At 31.3% G+C, this 19,489-nt stretch overlaps 1 protein-coding gene and 1 long non-coding RNA gene across 3 annotated transcripts; one reads left to right on the top strand and one right to left on the bottom strand.

Moving 5' to 3' along the window:
- Positions 1–5,224: 5,224 nt before the first annotated feature.
- LOC145974364 (uncharacterized) lies at positions 5,225–8,484 on the bottom strand. Its single transcript, XR_014439645.1, has 4 exons — positions 8,280–8,484; positions 7,729–8,011; positions 7,509–7,599; positions 5,225–5,986 (listed from the first exon to the last, which is right to left on the bottom strand). It is a non-coding gene; the product is annotated as an uncharacterized LOC145974364 (long non-coding RNA).
- A 1,315-nt stretch (positions 8,485–9,799) lies between these two features.
- Positions 9,800–19,453, top strand: Sam-s (S-adenosylmethionine Synthetase). Of its 2 annotated transcripts, none has more exons than XM_083104152.1 (9): positions 9,800–10,360; positions 12,847–12,924; positions 13,349–13,471; positions 14,029–14,141; positions 16,051–16,194; positions 16,554–16,772; positions 16,898–17,080; positions 17,207–17,340; positions 17,651–19,453. In XM_083104152.1, exons 1-9 carry the CDS (start codon positions 10,246–10,248, stop codon positions 17,754–17,756), a joined length of 1,215 nt encoding a protein of 404 aa, XP_082960278.1. In that variant the 5' UTR covers positions 9,800–10,245; the 3' UTR covers positions 17,757–19,453. The 2 variants fall into 2 exon arrangements, with proteins under 2 accessions (XP_082960278.1, XP_082960277.1); XM_083104151.1 differs by lacking the exon at positions 14,029–14,141 and adding an exon at positions 14,940–15,052 and having other exon boundaries at positions 9,802–10,360.
- The last annotated feature ends 36 nt before the right edge of the window (positions 19,454–19,489 follow it).

Raw genomic sequence — 19,489 nt, 5'->3', positions numbered from 1 at the left:
TTCTATTCATTTAGCACATCAGTAGAAGCAATGATCTAGTGATCTGATAATGATGAAAAAAAAATTGAAAAATGATATATTTGATTAAGACCGCGATTCTCCATCCGCATATTTATTGAATCACGTATTGTTACATGTATGTAGTGTTACATGTACTGATTTTATTAAAAAAGGATATAAAAGTAGACATAAAATTAACTATAAAAATAAGTTAAACACAAAAAAGAAGTTTTTTAACATAAAATAAAATAAAAAATGAAATATTGAATTATTTAAATTTAAATTTAAATAAGTAAAAAAGTAATATGTATAAGTAAAAATTAAATTGTAAAAATTAAATATGAAAAAAGATTGAAATTATTATACTAATAATATTTTGCTATTATTATTATTAATTAGTAAATAATAAATCATAATTTTGTTGTTATATTTTATTTTATGTATGGGTGTGCGTGTACGTGTATGTGAAATATAAATATATAGATTATAAATTTAATAAGAATTAAATTGCCTCTTTTTCATTCTTTCTAGCATTTATTTGTAAAAAATTTATTCAAGTTTGCCTTTTTTATTGATCGATAATTCAGTCAGCTCTTACATAATCAAATTATTTTTGAATCGAATGATTATATTGAATCGAATGATTTTGAATGATTCATTCTGATTAATTGAGGATCTTCATATCAAACAAAGTGTGTGTCAGTTATCTTCTGCTACATTTCTTCTGTACATGTACAAGTCGTTTATAAAACGTGCCGCAAGATTGCGACAGTCACAAAACTGGTGATAATATCGATATTACAATATATACATATATATATATATATATATGTCGTAATAATATAATACAGTATATATATATATATATATATATATATATATATATATATATATATATATATACTGTATTATATTATTATTGTAGCTGATCATAACAGAAGTTCGACTGTTATTAACAGCGCCTATTTTACCATCAGATGTTTTGGATTTTTAAAACATTTAAAATGATGATAACGATGGAAAAACGGTTCGAAACATTAATAAATATATACTTGACAAAATATATTTACATAGTGCTATTTTAATTACGATTTATATTTATTATCGTATTTATTTACAATTATGACAAGTATGATGAGTATGATGAGTATGATGATAACAAAGTACTCAAATCATATTTAACACAAAACAATGTATTGCGAGATATTTAAAAAATTAATCAATTTAGAAATGTTTTGAAAAATACGTTACAATCAATATATATAATTATTTAATAAGATTTATTGTCATATTTCTCTAATGTGAATATTAATAATTAAGTGGATAATGCAAGTGGATATTAATAAGATTTATAATTTTACTAATTATATTCTTACGTATAAAGAATATATAATTATTCTAATTATTTTCTTTTAAAATTTTTTCACGAAATTTTATATGAAAAATTATATTCAGTTTAAATTTTGCATCTACTATAGACAAAATATTACACATGAGAGATAAATAACTCTACATGTGTTATCATTAGTATATTTCTATGATATCTTGAAGCAAAGAGAGCAAAAATACATTTATATACATATTCTATTAAGCGATAACTTTCGATTTTACGTTTTCTTTTTTTGTAATGCCTTGCTGATAACATTTAATATGAAATTTTTAACTAATAATAATGCCGCATTTATTTATATCCTTAAAGCTTGATTGACAAAAAATCATTTTGTATATTTTTAGTGACTCGCAGCTGGAATACAAGCAAATTCGAACCGGTTTGAACAAGACAAACGAAATATCCCGACAAAGGATTAATGCATCTCTTGCACAGTCTCTATCGAAATTCTTCTTCCTGCGCAGTACCCGAATTCTCAGTCAGCCGAGGATGCTTTAAGGATGAGAGAGACATGCTTCAACATTTAGGAGACTTCTATTTTCAGCAGCGCCTCTTGTCGGGCATCGATCGTGGGTTTTTTCCATGTAGGTAAAATATGTATATATAAGGAGTTGAAACCGAAGGATCTGAGAAGAGAACGAGACAGAGAACGAGAGAAAGGGGAAAAGAGAGAGCAGAGAATCTTTCTCAGGGAGGGCTGGTAAAAGACGAGGATTTGTCAGAGGTCAAGGTTGAAACGAATGAGTTCTTCCCTCTTTTTGCTTTTCCTCTCGTCATCTCTCTTTCTCTCCCTCTCTCTCTCTCTCTCTCTCTCTCTCTTCCCCTCTCTCTCCTCGTCTCTCCCTCCCTCTCTCTTTCTCTCTTTCAATCCCATCTTTCTTTTTTACTTTCTTCGCAATTTTTTCTTCTTTCTCTAAATTGTCGAGAACATAAATTTCCAGGAAGAGAAAGAGAGAGAGAGAGAGAGAGAGAGAGGATTATTCAAATTGATCTAGTTACAGCGTAAAGCAATCAAATCAATTGAAAAATAACACTTACAATTTCATTTTTATTAACAATTTCTTTTGTTAGGAATTTTCTTTCTGCAATCATTTTTCAGTAGCATTATAATAAATCATACCTATTGAGATTATATAAAGAAACGATCGTAATCAAAGACCACCCAAGTTCTCTCCGGCTTATCTTCTCGAAATTCTATTCCACAGATAATGAATTAATGCTATCAACACTTGATATACAATGGTAGAGTAGAGCTCTCATAATTTCAACTCTCGAAATTTAACAGTCTTGCATATAAGATCATTCTTTATATAAAAAATTATATATTTATATATAAGATCACTATCTTTGTGTCTTGATTTTATTAAAATTTCTTCTGACAAATTTTTAAAGCAGCTTACAGTTTAACATTTCAACACAATATATAATAAAACAATGCGAATACACATATACCAAAATATATATTATTAACAATTATATATGATTAGAGTAAAGATATTAATTTAATAAGTTTAAAATTTTTGTTACCCATAAATTATATGTAATTCTATTTCAAAAATTGCGAATGAATGACAGATATCTCACTTCATTGATATATAAATCTACAATTTTACTTTTCAAATTTTCTTATTGTTAAAGAAGTAATCATAATAACAAAGCGTATTGTTTGGATTTGTATAGTTTGGACAAAAATGAAAAAGATATAACGTTATTCTTTACGTTGCATTCTACAATAATACTATCTAATCCAATCTACTCTATTCAGATGCAAAATTCCTGCATATGCAGAATATGCGTCACGTAAAGTAAAAGTCACATGTGTCAGTTGAATTATACAATGTTACGTCTGTCCGTCAAAATGTGTAGCTAAACGAAATATGATTCGTTGTACACGAATCGTATAACGCAATCTTATGAGAAAATCGTCCACACGTGTGGTTCATATGATAGATAATGACAGACGTTTCCATATAATGATAGACTAATTGTTATAGATGTAATATAACTGTTGCAACATTACATTGCTTGATTATTGATGACGTCGCTGAAATCTCCTGCAAATATATAAGTGTGATATAAAAGTGTGCTATATATAAGATAAGATAATAATTTATATTCGTAGAATTTGTGACTATAAAAATGATTATTTATTAATGATAGTAGGAAGCATGATTTGCAAAGTAGACATCAATTGTATCCAACATCGTAACAAAAAAATCATGAAAGATGACGATTTTTCGGATTTTTTGTTGTCGAAGATTTTTCGAGATCTCTGTAGACCACTGATATCGGCAGGTCAAGATCGAGTTCATTCAGAATCACAGAAATGTCTTCTATAAATAATAAATAACTAGAACGCATTATTATCGAAGAATTACGTATATCTTTAAAGCTGGTAACAATAATAACAAAACCATCGAGATTTTTTAACCTGTATATCACCCTTAACTCGCCAAATGATTGCAGAATTAAACATGAATTGAGGAAACAATATTTGTTGAGCGAGAAACGCGCGGCTTATCGCGTGGATTTTTCGCCTGTTCTTCATGTTTTGCTGACCCTTGTTCGCAAAGATTTGCAATATTATAAATAATTAACGCAGCTTTCGAATTAGCGAGCTAAGAATGAAAGACTCAGTATAAAATGCAATACACTCATGGCCAAGCTGTGTATTATTTTAATAACATAAAGCATCACATATAAAAAGAGATATGAAAAATTTGTGTCAAAAAGATTCAACTCATAAATGCATCTCATTACTGCACACGCAAATAATAATACACAATAATAATAAACCTATAGAACTATAACAATACAAAAATAAATGTGATAAAACATAAAGATCAAGCTAAAGTTCACGCGTTAAAGAATTTTTTTCTGCTTTATCATAGTAAATATGCTTATTTCTTTTTTTTATGTCTTAACATGCTAAGAAAACTAATTAAAATGTAAATCTTTCTTTACTATTTTATAAGAGACATCAACAGAAATCCGATTAGCTTCGAGATATTTAAAACCTTAGTATATTCATTGATCGTACATGCTTGTAACAATGAGTACAAAGGATTACTTTATCCGCTATTTGGCTCTGATATATCCAAGTACGATGAATGTGGTGAAAATTACGTTAATTAGACATTTACTGATTTATACGCGGTATGCGTGTCGGTTCAATGAACCTGCGAACGATATTGATCTAATTCCAAGAGACGCCTAAACGTGCAATCCCTGCGCACGTCAATGTGATATAAATGAAATTTACGATCTCGAACAAGATAAAAGATATTTAGATTCTGAATAATAAGTAAACATTCGTTACGATAGTATAAATGCGCAAAAGCTTATCTCCGGAAGTTTCAGCTTTTGATATTATCAAAGCATAAATTGTTATCAGATTTACTATGCAACTTTGTTTCATCAGATTTTCAAGCAGTAAGATTTTATTTATAAAATTTGTAATAACTGTAATCGATATTATATTGACATATTTAAATTATTAGAATTCTCGCTTCTTCGCTCCTCCCTTCTAATGATCAGTAGTATTAGTAATGAAAGATTAATCATTGATATTACTAGCAATGAAAGATTAGTCATTGATGTCATTAAGAAATTTTTGTTTCCAATTACAGTAATTACTTATATAGAGAAAAAGAGAAAGTGAGAGAAAAGAAACGATTAAATAAAATAATTTGAATGCTTTAATGCCAATAATTATATATATATATGTATATATTAATGTATATATTAATGTTATCGCATGCATTGTGATATTTTTCCTACATTCATATTTATTATATGCATATCTTTCGTCATAAATATTTACGAAAGTAAAAAAAAATTATATTTTATTTTTAGTCTTTTTAAAATCTACATACTTATTTTTAAAAATGTGTACATTGGTATATTTCCTGAAGTTTAAAAGGACGTATTGAAAAATTTTTAGATAAACAAATATGAATTTGTGAGATGAATACGTACATGTAACTCTTACGACTAAGCGTTTCAGCGATTGCTACTTGGCTATATCAATTACCGCTGATACAGATTATACCGTATTCTCTCATATCTCTCATAATCTTAATCTATTATACTTAACATATTATAGAAGACGATGAGCATCTATTTTTGACATTATGCTACGTAACATTTGTGCTAATTATGTCTTGCGTACTTCATATTTATATAACGAAATAATTTTCTTAAAGTTTATAAATAATTATAAATATCACAGAAAGAATGTTATTAAAAAAAAATAATATAGTCATATATTAAATATCCAAGGAATTCCAAACTCTTTTTATAATGTAAATTCTTTATTACAAAAAGGATAATAAACAGTAAAAGAAAATAAAACTATATCACATAATTAAACATCTTCTCTTGATGATGTCTTATTTTTCAAATGCTAAAAATTACATCTTAAGTTAAAAAGAAATAATTTTTAATTTTAGCACAGAGAGAGAGAGAGAGAGAGAGAGAGAGAGAGAGAGAAATTACAGTCGCGCATTTTTATCAACTATTAAATATCACCACTGATTTATGTTGACTTGCTTTCAATGGTTTCAGAATAATATGCCAATCGCTAAAAAAAGTTATCTGAAAGCAAAAAAATAAAAATAACTGCATGTGACATCATGAAGCAAGTGAGTCACTGTTGATGAAATAGATTACGATTGTGATCTTACGTTATTTGCGAAAAAGAATTGAATCATTTCGTCAATCTGCGATTATGGTTCTTCAAAGATTAGTTTGACACCAAAACGAGATATAATGATATTATATAGGGAATGCAATAATTTTTATAACATTGTGTATGAGATTATTATTTTTTGCATTCATTTTACGAGAATAACAACAAAGAAAAAGTTGCAAAACAGATCCAATAAAGAGCGAACACACGTATACATATTTTTCCATAACATTTCATCGACAAATAACATGCGGTCCTTTCTTTTGTTCTCTATTAAATTTTTAAAGTTATTCGAAAATTATCATGATTCGCTCATGAATTTATTACGTAATTGGGGTATCATGTGCAAATGAAGAAAAATTTTTCCCTTATTTCAATTTTTTTCTTTTAACCGTCTATTTCGACAAAAAATAATGTACGTAGATTGATCAACAATCGTACAAAGAATATTTGTAAGATTCAAACCTAATTTGAATCAATCCATTTATCTTTAAATTTTTTAAATGCAAGCGTACACATAAAATCCTTATGAAATTACTTCAAAATCGCTGTAATATCAATGATTCAAACATTTGAGAAAATTTGCAATTGATTGAGAAATCAAATTAAATATAATCGTATTTGGATAGATTTTTAAAATTTAAAATTATTGTTAAGAGGGTAACTGTATTATATTTTCAATTGAAGAAGACTAAGTATTTTACGAATAAATATTTTACGAATAAACCAAGCAATTGCAAAAATAAAATGACAGCGACATGATTAAATTATTATGAATGCTTTATAAATATTTCTAGATTGTCGTTTGCGAAAGTATGACATTTTTTATGCAATCTGCATGATAATAAAGAAAATCTGGGAAAAATTGTAATGATCTATATCATTTAATTAAATTTGCACAAATAAAATTGCAATAAAATGCTAATCAAGTAATTGTATTTACACACAATTAGCGAGCTGTTTAAGTTCGACGACATTATTTCCAAATATATATGTCGATGTTGTATATTAGATACAAGGTGATAATCACTATCGCTAATATAAGTTCCAGTTAACCGCACAATCATTTCACTTTTAATAACATGATTCGTGAAATCATATCTAAGTAAAGCATAACATGAATGATTGGCAATTTTGATTTACAAGTAATGTGTAACAACAAAGAGACAATCTTGACTGCGATTGCAACACTTTATGCGTATATTAACAATTGAATATTGAGAAAAAGAATGCACTTCCTTTAAATGAAAATATGTTAGTCAAATAAATAATGTTTTATTATTTGCGAGAGAAAAGAAGGATTAAAAATAAAGTTAGAATCAATTTAAGTTCGAAAATAGTTAAATTTAAACTCCCAACTTTAGTTTTAGCGTTTTTACTTTTGCAAATTTAAATTGTCCATAAATCTTTTACTCTGTAAATACTTACGTATGCATAGACTTTTTACAGTTTTTATAATTTCAAGTTTTTTTGTATCCTGTGTATATCTCTGCCTCTTTCCTTCTTTACTCCTTTGATTCTTTTAATTCAAAAATTTTAAATTTGAGATTATTTAATATTCTAGATTTTTAGATTTTCAAAATCGTTTCATTGAAAATACATGCATATATCTCTAGGACAAATCAAATTTCGAAAATGAGAAACTCACTTTAATAGAAAAAAATTTCTGTTTATTCATCTCTATCTCACTTCGAAAGATTATAAGGCAACATTTGTAATTTGTTATAAAATTGATATGTCACCCTATCATCTTGTTACACTTCGGCTATCAACTTCATCCCCTTCCAAGATTTTCTCGATTTACCGCCGAGTGATATAAAAGTGTGCAACTTGTTTGCTCGCATTCGCAGTACAATTTCGAAAAGTGACGATATAATATTGTCAAGTTTTCGTGATTTCGGTTTTATTTTCCGCGATTGCGACTCAGATTTCTATCGGGAAAACATAATAGTGATCATTTAAAATCAAAATTCGACGTTTGCGTAACGATAATTATAGCACGCGAAAATAAAATCACGCACTGATAAACACTCGATTAGCATTATCGGTAAGGATACATCGAGGTCTTTATTCATGTTACATACCATCTTGAATGTTAAGAATGTAATTTATGTACGAGTATTAAATGTATCTTATTAAGCTATAAGTAATAATTGTATGTGAGTATAATAAAATTCCGGTTTAAACAATTATACTTACAATTAGTGTTGATGATACGGACCATTTTCTTTTCGTAATTCACAGATCGCGCGACATGATGCAACGTTAAAAGCTCCAAATGTAAAGTATGACTGAGCAAATCGTGATATATTCGTCATGAAGATCATAGTGTCACATTGATAGTCCAGTACCAACATTAATGCACTATGATAAGTTACAAATTTATCATCGCGTCACCTTAAGGCTATCGTTAGATATTTTCAATCTCGGTCAAAAGTTTAAATTACAATTTAAGTTTGAATTACAATTTAAGTAATCTAAATTAAATCAGCAAACTTTAGAACAGAATTATCTTTAATTTTCTCTGCTTGAAGGATTGAAAAAATTATCAAAATTCGAATTAATTAATTATATCGGATGATATGTCAATTTTACAGCAAAAATGTCATTAAAATCTTACATTTTAATGTTATTTATTGACATTCTTGAAATGTTACTCGCTGAAATATTTTTTGTATATAAATACAAAAATTATTCGATCTAAATTCTAGTTATAAAGATATGGACATCATATAGATCTTTAAAAATTCTATCTTTGAACATGATTTTAATTTCACAACTATGCTAACTAATTTTTAATGACTCAGCATCATACAAAGAAAATTACAATAGAAAAGATTAATAAAAATTTTCGCGAGTATCGTGTTGGCAAATCAATATACATATGTTATTGACAAATGTTATCATATAGAATGTTTATCACAAAATACACGATAGACATTTTCCTACAGTTGTGCATAACATGTCGTGGAAATTTTACCGCGTATTTTATGTAAATTATTTGATTGCTATAAGAAACGCAAGTTTTCCAGCAATATCTGTGAGCTCGAAAAAATAATTATAAAATATAATTTAAAATATAATTTAAAATATACCATACATAATTAATTGATCCAAAGATCAGTTGTGATTATGTAAATTTACATTTGCAAGTCTTATAAATTCCTATTATTTCTTAGTATTATTATTTTGCAAATGCGAATAATATATTTTATTTATAGTATTCCTTTATTTATCTATTCCTTTTCTATATTTATTTATTTATAATATTCCAGTCATATGATAATGTAATACGATAAAATATTTAAAATGATCAATATATAAAGATCGGTGAGTATTCGTACTTATTCTAGCACAGTGAGAAAGTAAAGTACCGCACGTCCATCGATTCTCGAACGGAACGATAATTAATTTATCGGCGCAGAAAGTCTGTCCGATAAATACAAGCCGGTTTGATTAATCTCGTATGAACGCTCGCACAATTCTCTTGTATAAGGTACAGTTATCTATCTTCCGCAGAATAGCAACCTCGAGCACGTGGACGACGAAGCGGAGCAGCCACGAGGCCGGGCGACGACACGAGAGCCACGCAGATCTAGCGAGCTTCCGAGCGACTCGAATTCCGCGCCGATTTGACAGGTGCGTCACGTGACCGCCGGACCGGCTGATCGCGCAGCCAGGCGCGCCGAGATTATAAATAGCGGGCGACAACGCGTGGGGAGCCTCTTTCACTTCCCGCTACGCGCCGCGGCGCGTTCGTCCATTCGCTCGTTCCCGATCATTACGCGGTGTGCCGTGTGCTTGTGTAGAACCGAAGTACGTTCGACCCGATCCCGCTCCCTATCTCGAGCACGCCGTCGAATTCGCTCGCGTCTACCCCGAAACAGAGAGAACCCTCGATCGAAACGCGCGATCGTCTCGAACGGAGCAGCCGATATCCGCACACGATTTCCGTAACGACGATAATTCCGTAGGACGGAGGTCGAGTAAAACGGCGACAAAGAGGCACGTGGAGGGAACTCGGTAGAAGCGGACCAAACGACAGAGAAGCTCGGCGGCAGTGCTCTGCGCGGGATCTCCTCGTTCTCTCATTCTCTGTCGAGTGGCGAGGGTCGGCTACGACGCGACGACGACAACGACGGCGACAACCCCGAAACGCAGGAAAATGCCGGAGACCGCGCATCACATGAACGGTTACGCGAATGGCCACGCGCCGCCCGAGCTGCAGCAGGACACCACTTTCCTGTTCACTTCGGAGTCGGTCGGCGAGGGACACCCAGGTGAGCGAAGCCCCGCGCCTTACCTTACCGCGGCCAACCCCTTTCCCGGGGGTCCCAGCGAGTTAGTGACCCTGCACTATATATCGGTCAAAGCTTTTTCGATTTCTTCCCGTCCCTCTCTCTCTCTCTCTCTCTTTGTCCTTATCTTTCTCTTTCTCTCTGAACCCCGCAGCTACCACCGTGTCGCGTATATAATGCCGCCATAGAAGACAAGATCACCTTCGCAACGCGCGTGTGTATGGCTGCGTCCCGCGTTCTCTCCCTATATAGCACATGTATATGTCCTACCCTGTCGTTCGCGCTTAACGATCTCGCTAATCGCGATTATTCGATTGACTCTTCTTCATCTTTCCATTTTGGCCTTCGGCCAAGTAACGCTGATCTTTCTCCTCGGCCGTGATGGACGGCCGGGGTTATGTTCTAGAAAAAGGCAGTCGGTCCCTCTCGCGTGCGCGCGCGCGCGCGACCGGTAGCCTAGCGAAATGGAATCGCGAGACGATCGTTTCGCCTCTTCCATTCAGCTTCCATTCGCTTCGTTCGCCGAATAATGTGTCGTAGCCCGCGAATTCTCCTCGCCGCCGAAATCGGCGATTTCGCGCGCGCGCGAAAGCGTTCGCGAGCAGAGATGCACATTGTTGGCCGTGAGCGTTGGTCGCCATGTGCTCGCTCCGATCGCAGCGCGATCAACGCCAGTCGCTCGTGGTTCGAGTAACGTAATCGGCCGAAGATAGACGCCGGCTGCGCCGAACGTCTATCTGCTGATTACGTTCAAAAACCGACGCGAAGATATCTGTCTTGTTCGTCTGTGCTTCCTTTTTTTCATCTTCTTTCGAAGACTACTCCAAAATTATCTTGCTTTTTTTCCTTCAGAAAATGCGAAAGACACTTGACAGTAACTGTATCGAGGCGTTCCATTGTCGTTTTGACGAGATTGTTTGAGGAGAGCACGTGTTACGATTTCCTGTGGGAGATAGATTTTTGTTAAAATCAACGTGAGGGGCGAATCCTGCGAGACTGACGTCAATCACGATTTTCAAACATGAATGAATCACTCGTTCGTATCTCTCTTATCGATGATTACATTACGCATTTATACATATATGCGTATAAAATATACCTTACATTTTTATATTTATTGTAATAATTTTTTATTTTTAACCGGTTCTCTTTTTTGTCTAATTTTGACAGAAAGTAGCCTGACAACTGACAGAAAAATTGCACGGTATTTTATACCGTTACGTCCAAAGCATCGAAATTCTAAATTTGCTTCTTATTGATCACAAAAAATTCATGATTAACTGGCGATTATTGCTCTTTATCCTTTTTCCTTTTTTTTTACTTCGCATTTTTTTTTCTAAGATATTTTCATGGTTATAATTTATCGCTGAGAACGATAGATATTATATCTATGGGCTCAACGATTATGTATACTTATTTACATTAGTTTTCTTAGAATGTAACGTCAGAAATGAGGAAAAATATGTTGAGGAAAAAATTGTTATTTTTTTCATTTCTGACATTTTATTACAAGAAAGCTAGTGTAAATAAATATATATTACATCAAGTCGTAAAATTTAAAAATATAATGCAATTTCATATAAAACTAATGTAAAGTTACAACATTTATTTTATAGAAACGCTTTTACTTATAACTTATAACTTTGTACATGTATGTGTGAACATTTATGTTATTTATTACAAGGAATATGTAAAAATTACTTTCGCATAAATTTCTTCCGACATTACAATTCGAGATGTTTATCGTAAACGTTTTTATGATAATTTCAAAAAATCGCAGAGATATCTTGAAATTTGCTTAACAATAGCCATCTATTTCTGTACTTATAATTTTAATTGCAAATTCTCTTAAAAAATCTTAATTTAGTCATATTTTCTGTATTTTTTATTTAATTTGACTATATTTCGATAATCTTCAATAATTTATTCTTTTGTAATTTGATATACTCATATATTGCTAATTATCTCTACGTTCACTATGACTCTCTTATCCTTACTACATCACGGCTCTAATTATAACAAAGATAAAGAAAGAAAGTTCAGCATGAGTCTCTCGAGCGATTTAGGTTAACTAATTTCAGATTAGCGCAAGATTCATTTTCTTAAATTATAATTATATTGATATATATAATACAGTAATAAAATTATCGTTGCATTATTATTTTTTTATACAATAAGTTTATTTAAATTATTTATATTATATGGGTACATAAAAAATTAAAAGTTTTAATTTATTAATTTATTATTTATTAATTTATTATTTCTTTCCCATTATTCAATTTTTATTTATAATAATGAATAATAATCTATCCTTTTTTAAAATTAAAATCTTACCTAAGATTTAAATAAAAACTTATGGATCGAAATTAAAAATTAACAATTTTTAAAAATAATTTAAAAATAATTGCTGAATAATTTTCACGCTTTTATTATCATATTTTATAAACATGTCTTATGTTATATTTTAGATAAAATGTGCGATCAAATAAGCGATGCCATTTTGGATGCACACCTGAAGCAAGATCCCGATGCTAAAGTAGCATGTGGTAAGTTCAACTAACAATAAGCACCGCAAATTTCTTCAAGCACTTGAACATATATTTATATTAGCATCTCTATTTATAAATAGTTTAGTCAACCCTGAACTAGTTTCAAGCCGGAACTAACGACTGTTGCATTTATTGCTTTGCATTTATATTATTGAAATAAGTAATTAAATTGTTAATTGTTGTAAGATTTTGAGAGAGAGAAAAAAATTGATTAAAAAAGAAGAAGCAATTTTCCAAAATATAATCGTCTTAACGTTGATTTTATGATTTTCTTCAAATCGTTTCTCTCTCTAGTAAAATATAATATTAAAATATAATATTGTACATTATTTTTGCAATAAATATAATTCTGCTACATAAATATATAATATTACACAGATATATTGAACATGTGCGTTAACGAATTTTTTTATTTTTACAGAAACTGTAACAAAGACCGGGATGATACTTTTGTGCGGAGAAATTACATCAAAAGCTGTAGTAGATTATCAAAAAATCGTTCGAGACACAGTAAAGCACATTGGTTACGACGATTCTTCAAAAGGTATAATAATTGCTAATTTACATTACGTATGTACCCATAATTTCGATAATGCACGTCTGGCACTTCCTTCGATTGCCTCTGACACTTTGTTGGATATTAATTATGTATGTTGCGCGTGAAATATTAGAACTCCTACACTCACGAGAAATCAACATTTATCATTTAACAGTAACACATGCATGCTCTGTGGCTGAATATAGCCAGCTCCCTCGTCCTTATTAAAGTTCGTCTCATATGAGTCTCTTTCATCAAACGTTATACAAATACACGATCGAACTGTGGTACAAGAGATTTAAGTGCCAAACATCATTTACGATTTTTGCACAAACGTAATAATTTTTGCACAGTATTTTGAATTATATTGGTAATATTGAGATGAAGATAAGTTTTAATTTGTATATCTCACATTTTTATATTTTATACGTATTGAGATGTTTGACTTGGATTTCATGCCTCGATCGATCGATAATTCGTATATCCTGCTCATTATCTTTCGGAAAAAAAGATCACGTAAAGAAAATGCGTAAAGACTGTGTAACGTAAGAATATCGTGGCAGGATTCGATTGGCGTACGTTGAACCTTTTGGTGGCGATCGAACAACAATCCTCAAATATCGCGGATGGTGTCCATACGGACAGGCAAGACATGGACGTGGGTGCAGGTGATCAGGTACATAACTCATTCTCAGTCCGTGCCGCAGAACAGCCAAAAAATGACATGTCAATGATCTTCCTTGTTCCTGCTTTTTGAATCTTTCCCATTCCGTTTTCCTCGAAAGTTTAGACGCGTTTTTAAAATTTGTTTGCTATTCTATGTGACAGAGCGTGTATATTATATCTTTGTATGTATATGTATGTGAACATATGTGCAGGTAAAAATGCAAGTACCTGTACAAGTATCTAAACGAATGCGTGTAGGATATCGTTATCGTAAAATTAAATATTAAAAAAGATTACGCACAATACTAAGAAATGTTTAATTGGACAGAAATAGATAACAAAGCACTAGGATATGTGTTTCCAACAAAGTGCCGATATTAATTAATATGTCTAGAAAATAAGTGTGCATGTACTATGTTCGGATCAAGTATAAAAAATGCGCAAGTATAAAAAAATCGCATGTATGTATGTATATAAATGTTTAAAATAATCTGTGTAAAAATATGATGCGAGATATGCGATATTTTCCACAAAATTTTCATGTATTTAATATTCCCAATATTCAAATAGTACATATATATCATATCATATCTGAACTTGTACATGCAAAAAACAGTTCATTAGTTTTAATGAAGCCAGGATTATATTAGGATCGACGTGGCCTAACAAGAATCTCGAGATGCATCGAGATGGAACGGCGGAATCATGAAAAGTGATGTAAAAAGGAGGACCTGATGTAGAAAAAGGATGCTGACGCGTTAAACAATAGCGAATAATTTTTCTTACTGCACTGTAATGATTTCTGCAGGTTTTGACTACAAGCTGTGCAATGTTCTGTTGGCGCTCGATGCTCAATCACCAAATATTGCGGCAGGCGTTCACGAAAACCGTAGCGACGAGGAAGTGGGAGCAGGAGATCAGGTCAATTAGCATTCCCATCATTAAACTTTTTCTCTCTTCTTCTTTTATCTCCTGTTTTCCTCTCTGATTGTTTTCCTGCGTGCTACTAAGTATATTTCTTTAGTAGCTGAACAAGTAACATTTATTTATTACTTCACCTTCTTTATTTCACTTATCAATCCAGTAGACTTTATTTCACTGTAGAAATGAAAATAGTGATTGACATACTAAATGCCCCTCACATATTTACTGCGTTATCACCATGTTACATTTGTGAATGCACTACAAACATGTATCTCTAACAATTCTACAAGATGTAGAAAGCATGCAAAATTGAATGAATGTATAAGATATGTATACATGTATGTAACATTTGTATGCAAAAGTTTTCATGTGGATTTAGAGATATGTTTTATCATTGTAGATCGATAACATTCTCAGTAGAATAATTATGACTTGATATGATCTTAACTTTAGTTTAAATAGTACAACACATTAAAACGAAAAGATTCCACCTCATAACTGTAAGATCACAATCTTCATTGTAATCTGAATTCATTAGATAGTATGTGTAATTATGTAATTAAGCTAGATCTTATAGTTATGTAGATAACTTATAGTTATGTAGATAACAGTTGCGAATTGTAAATAGCTTGTAAACTAAACTTTAGCGCTATTATTAGTAGATTATCTTCTCTCCTCGCTGCTATATTTATTTATTATTATTGTTCTGCTCTATATGGCACTTTTTTGCATGTTAGATTTATAGTTTCTTTATAGCCTTATATAGCTTAATACTACATAGATATTAGTATACACAATTTATTCTTCATGAATTTTCTTTCTATCTTAAGCTATAAACTTTTTTTTATTTTATGTGTAAAAATGTATCGTGTGCTTTGATTTTAAAAAATTTATTCACATACTTAAGATTATATGTACAATTTAGTATTTGTTTGATGCGTTTCAAGCTTATGTCTCATAAATTTTAGCTGGAATAACTCAAATTCTTCCATCAGGGTCTAATGTTTGGATACGCAACCGATGAAACCGATGAATGTATGCCACTGACGGTCGTATTGGCGCATAAATTAAATCAGAAAATTGCCGAACTAAGACGAAGCGGCGAATTATGGTGGGCTCGTCCAGATTCAAAAACACAGGTTTGATTTCTTATATTTTTTACTTCTCTTAATTCATAATCGCTGAGCCGCTTGCCGAAAAAAAAAGAATATTGATATGTAGTGTCATTGGCTCAAAGCATTCGTTTCCAAATTGAAAGATATGGATTCGATTTTAAATCTCTTGAGATCTTGATTTATTACAATAAGAAAAAAAAGATTTACATAAAATAATATGGTTATTCAATGATGAGTATGTATTTGCTACTCTTGAGTGCCATGATGTCAATACTTAATACTGAGAATAATCCATTAAATATAAAATAATATTTTTACAATATTTTTTTCATAACATTGAATTAATATAAAGTAATTAAAAGTGTGTAATTTATATCTAACAGGTGACCTGCGAATATATCATGGATCATGGGGCTTGTGTACCAATAAGAGTTCATACTGTTGTGGTATCGCTGCAACATAGCGAAAAAATCGGTTTAGATGAGCTACGCAAAGCGATCATGGAGAAAGTCATCAAAGACGTGATACCACCGAGATATCTGGACGACAGAACAATCTTTCACGTGAATCCTTGCGGGCTGTTCATTATTGGTGGACCACAGGTATTGCAAAAGTTTCAAATTAAATATTACATAATGTAAATAATATTGATATTAATTAGTAAAATCTTAATGAAATTTACATTTTCTTGCAAGAAGTTGAGAGATTGTTCTTATTAACATTTTAGAGTGACGCTGGCCTCACAGGACGAAAGATCATCGTAGACACATACGGTGGTTGGGGAGCGCACGGTGGTGGTGCATTTTCCGGTAAAGATTTTACAAAGGTAGACAGATCGGCTGCATATGCCGCAAGATGGGTTGCAAAGTCCCTGGTAAAAGCCGATCTCTGCAGGCGCTGTCTCGTACAGGTAACATTTTTGTCAAGGTATTCTTATAGTCAAGGAAATATATAAAAATGTTTTTAATGCAAAATTCTATGTGATTATATACGATATATCTTATATATAAAAATATATATTTGAAATTCTTATTAGGTCTCCTATGCCATTGGGGTGGCAGAACCATTATCAATCACAGTGTTCGATTATGGCACATCCACACGTTCCCAGAACGAGCTTTTAGATATAGTGAATAAAAACTTTGATTTACGACCGGGAAAGATTGTCAAGTATGTGCCTTATATTATCTATTTACACATATTTTACATAATTACATATATTATTCGTTACATCAATATCTATTACACAATGTGTTGTCATAAATATTGTTTTTCAATATGTCTTACATATATCATGGTGAATCGTAGGATAATTTATTGATAAGCAAAAAAAATATATATATATAATATATATATAATGCAAAAATATATATATATATATATATATATATATATATATATAATGTGTGTGTATATACATATATACACACATACAAAAGTTTTAAATCATAATTAAAAGTATATAACTATCTTTATATAGGGAGCTGAATCTTCGCAATGCTATTTATCAACAAACCAGTACATATGGCCATTTTGGACGGGATGGTTTCACATGGGAGCAACCAAAAAAATTGATTCTCGATTGATGAGAGAGTAGGCTTTAAGTTGGCTTCGGCGTTTTTCGATTAAATAGGCATCCGATAAAACGTCTCTGTTTCTCTATCTCTTCCTCTATCTATCTTTCTCTCTCTCTCTCTCTCTCTTTCTCTCAGTAATCGTGTTATATCAAATAAAAAATGATGAACAAAAATATCGCCCGAAGCCTTTTTCGGAGATTTTTTGATCTCTGTGCCGCAACTATTACCAAGTCCACCGATTTCTCAATGCCAATATGTTAGCAGTAGCAAGGACTGAAGAGAAAAGGGAGGAATTCTTTTTCTAGTTCTTTTTTTTCGTGCCGTGAAGAGTATACACCCGGTATTGTATACATATTATTATGACGACAGACATATAGTACAAATCTCTCGTTCATAATCCGACACGCGGATATGGACAATCATTTCTTCCTTCACTTTTCGCGGAATCGGTTTTCGGGTGATGATACTTCTCAATAACACGGTTAAACAATCATCTAGGTACAATAAACGCATCGCGCGGGGAAAGGGGTGAATCGAATCTATTACGGAGCCCCATATTGTTGTAAGCCCATATTTCACGTCCTAATGAAATTCTTTCTTTAACGTTCAATTAGATAATTCAGTCTGCCATAACCAGATTATGGTTTTATCGCTGATGCATGATGTGGAAGCAAAAAAAAACAGTAAAAGTTATAGTGAACAAATGTAACTTCCCATCTGCAAAGAAAATGTATAAACAGGCGCTACATCGATACGAATTTTCAGATTAAAAAAATAATTGTAATCCCATAGATTTTTAGCACGATACTGGTAGCCATTCACACGTACATGAAAGTTCGATCCTCCGATCTGATTATAGTAATTTTCAAATGCACGAAAATATAAATCACAAATCTCAATAAGTTTGCATTTTTTATCTTGTCTCGAGATTTAGCGCCATATATATGTATGTATAATCGATCTTTCGTGTACGTATTTTCATTAGAATTATTACAATCATGTTAAAGCGGTAAAAATATCGGGAAATATAATTGATGACAGTGATGTGTCTAGCGTGTATGTAGCAAAGCAGGAAATGACGCTTGTGTTCGAGTCTCGTGAAATAGTTGTGACATATTATTGGATCGATCAATACATTACCGAAAAAAAACCATTGTTAACACTATGGACGTAGTATACGTCCATAGTTAACACTTTAAGATATATATTTAAGGATCATTTCAAGAGCTAGTCTAATTAAGCTTTGTTATCGAGAAATTGAATTTCGTCGATTTATAGTGCACGCAAATATATATATATATAATATAGCACAAACGTGTTTGCTTCATGAAATGTCATTTCCCTCTTTGCTATTCAATCTTATTTAAATAGAATAATTAGCGATATTACAAGATATTACAAGGAAAAAAATTCAATTCTAGTAGAAATCAAGCATAGATCGTGTGACGGAGCTCGAAAATGCAGAATTTTTAATTGTTTTTGGTACCGACACAATTTGACATAGTATCAAAAATTTTAATGGAAATTTTATGAGAAATAAATATAGAGAAATTGTATAAAAAAATTCAATCAGAGTCTCTGTCAGAGTTAATGTGTGCGATATGCGACGTAAATTATATCGGCAAAAAAAAATATATATATGTAATAGTACACAAAAGATCGTATAAAAGAAAGACACGTAATAAAACAGATTTTTTAATAAAAAACACTCGTTCATTTTGTTTATATTCTCTCTCTCTCTC

The sequence above is a fragment of the Camponotus vicinus genome, unplaced genomic scaffold (assembly GCF_025532165.1).
Source record: "Camponotus vicinus isolate PSW18456_S1 unplaced genomic scaffold, iyCamVici1.0 SCAF_7, whole genome shotgun sequence".
In the NCBI taxonomy this organism is placed as follows: Eukaryota; Metazoa; Arthropoda; class Insecta; order Hymenoptera; family Formicidae; genus Camponotus; species Camponotus vicinus.
The sequence above is the reverse complement of the archived record's forward strand: the minus strand, read 5'-3'. Positions and strand labels throughout refer to the sequence as shown.

Bases quoted from the DNA above. Each gene is read 5' to 3' on its own strand.
- Sam-s (XM_083104152.1), top strand. From the start codon at position 10,246: ATGCCGGAGACCGCGCATCACATGAACGGTTACGCGAATGGCCACGCG. The intron at 10,361-12,846 runs GTGAGCGAAGCC...GTTATATTTTAG, and splicing joins GGTCGGCGAGGGACACCCAG to ATAAAATGTGCGATCAAATA. The intron at 16,195-16,553 runs GTTTGATTTCTT...TATATCTAACAG, and splicing joins GTCCAGATTCAAAAACACAG to GTGACCTGCGAATATATCAT.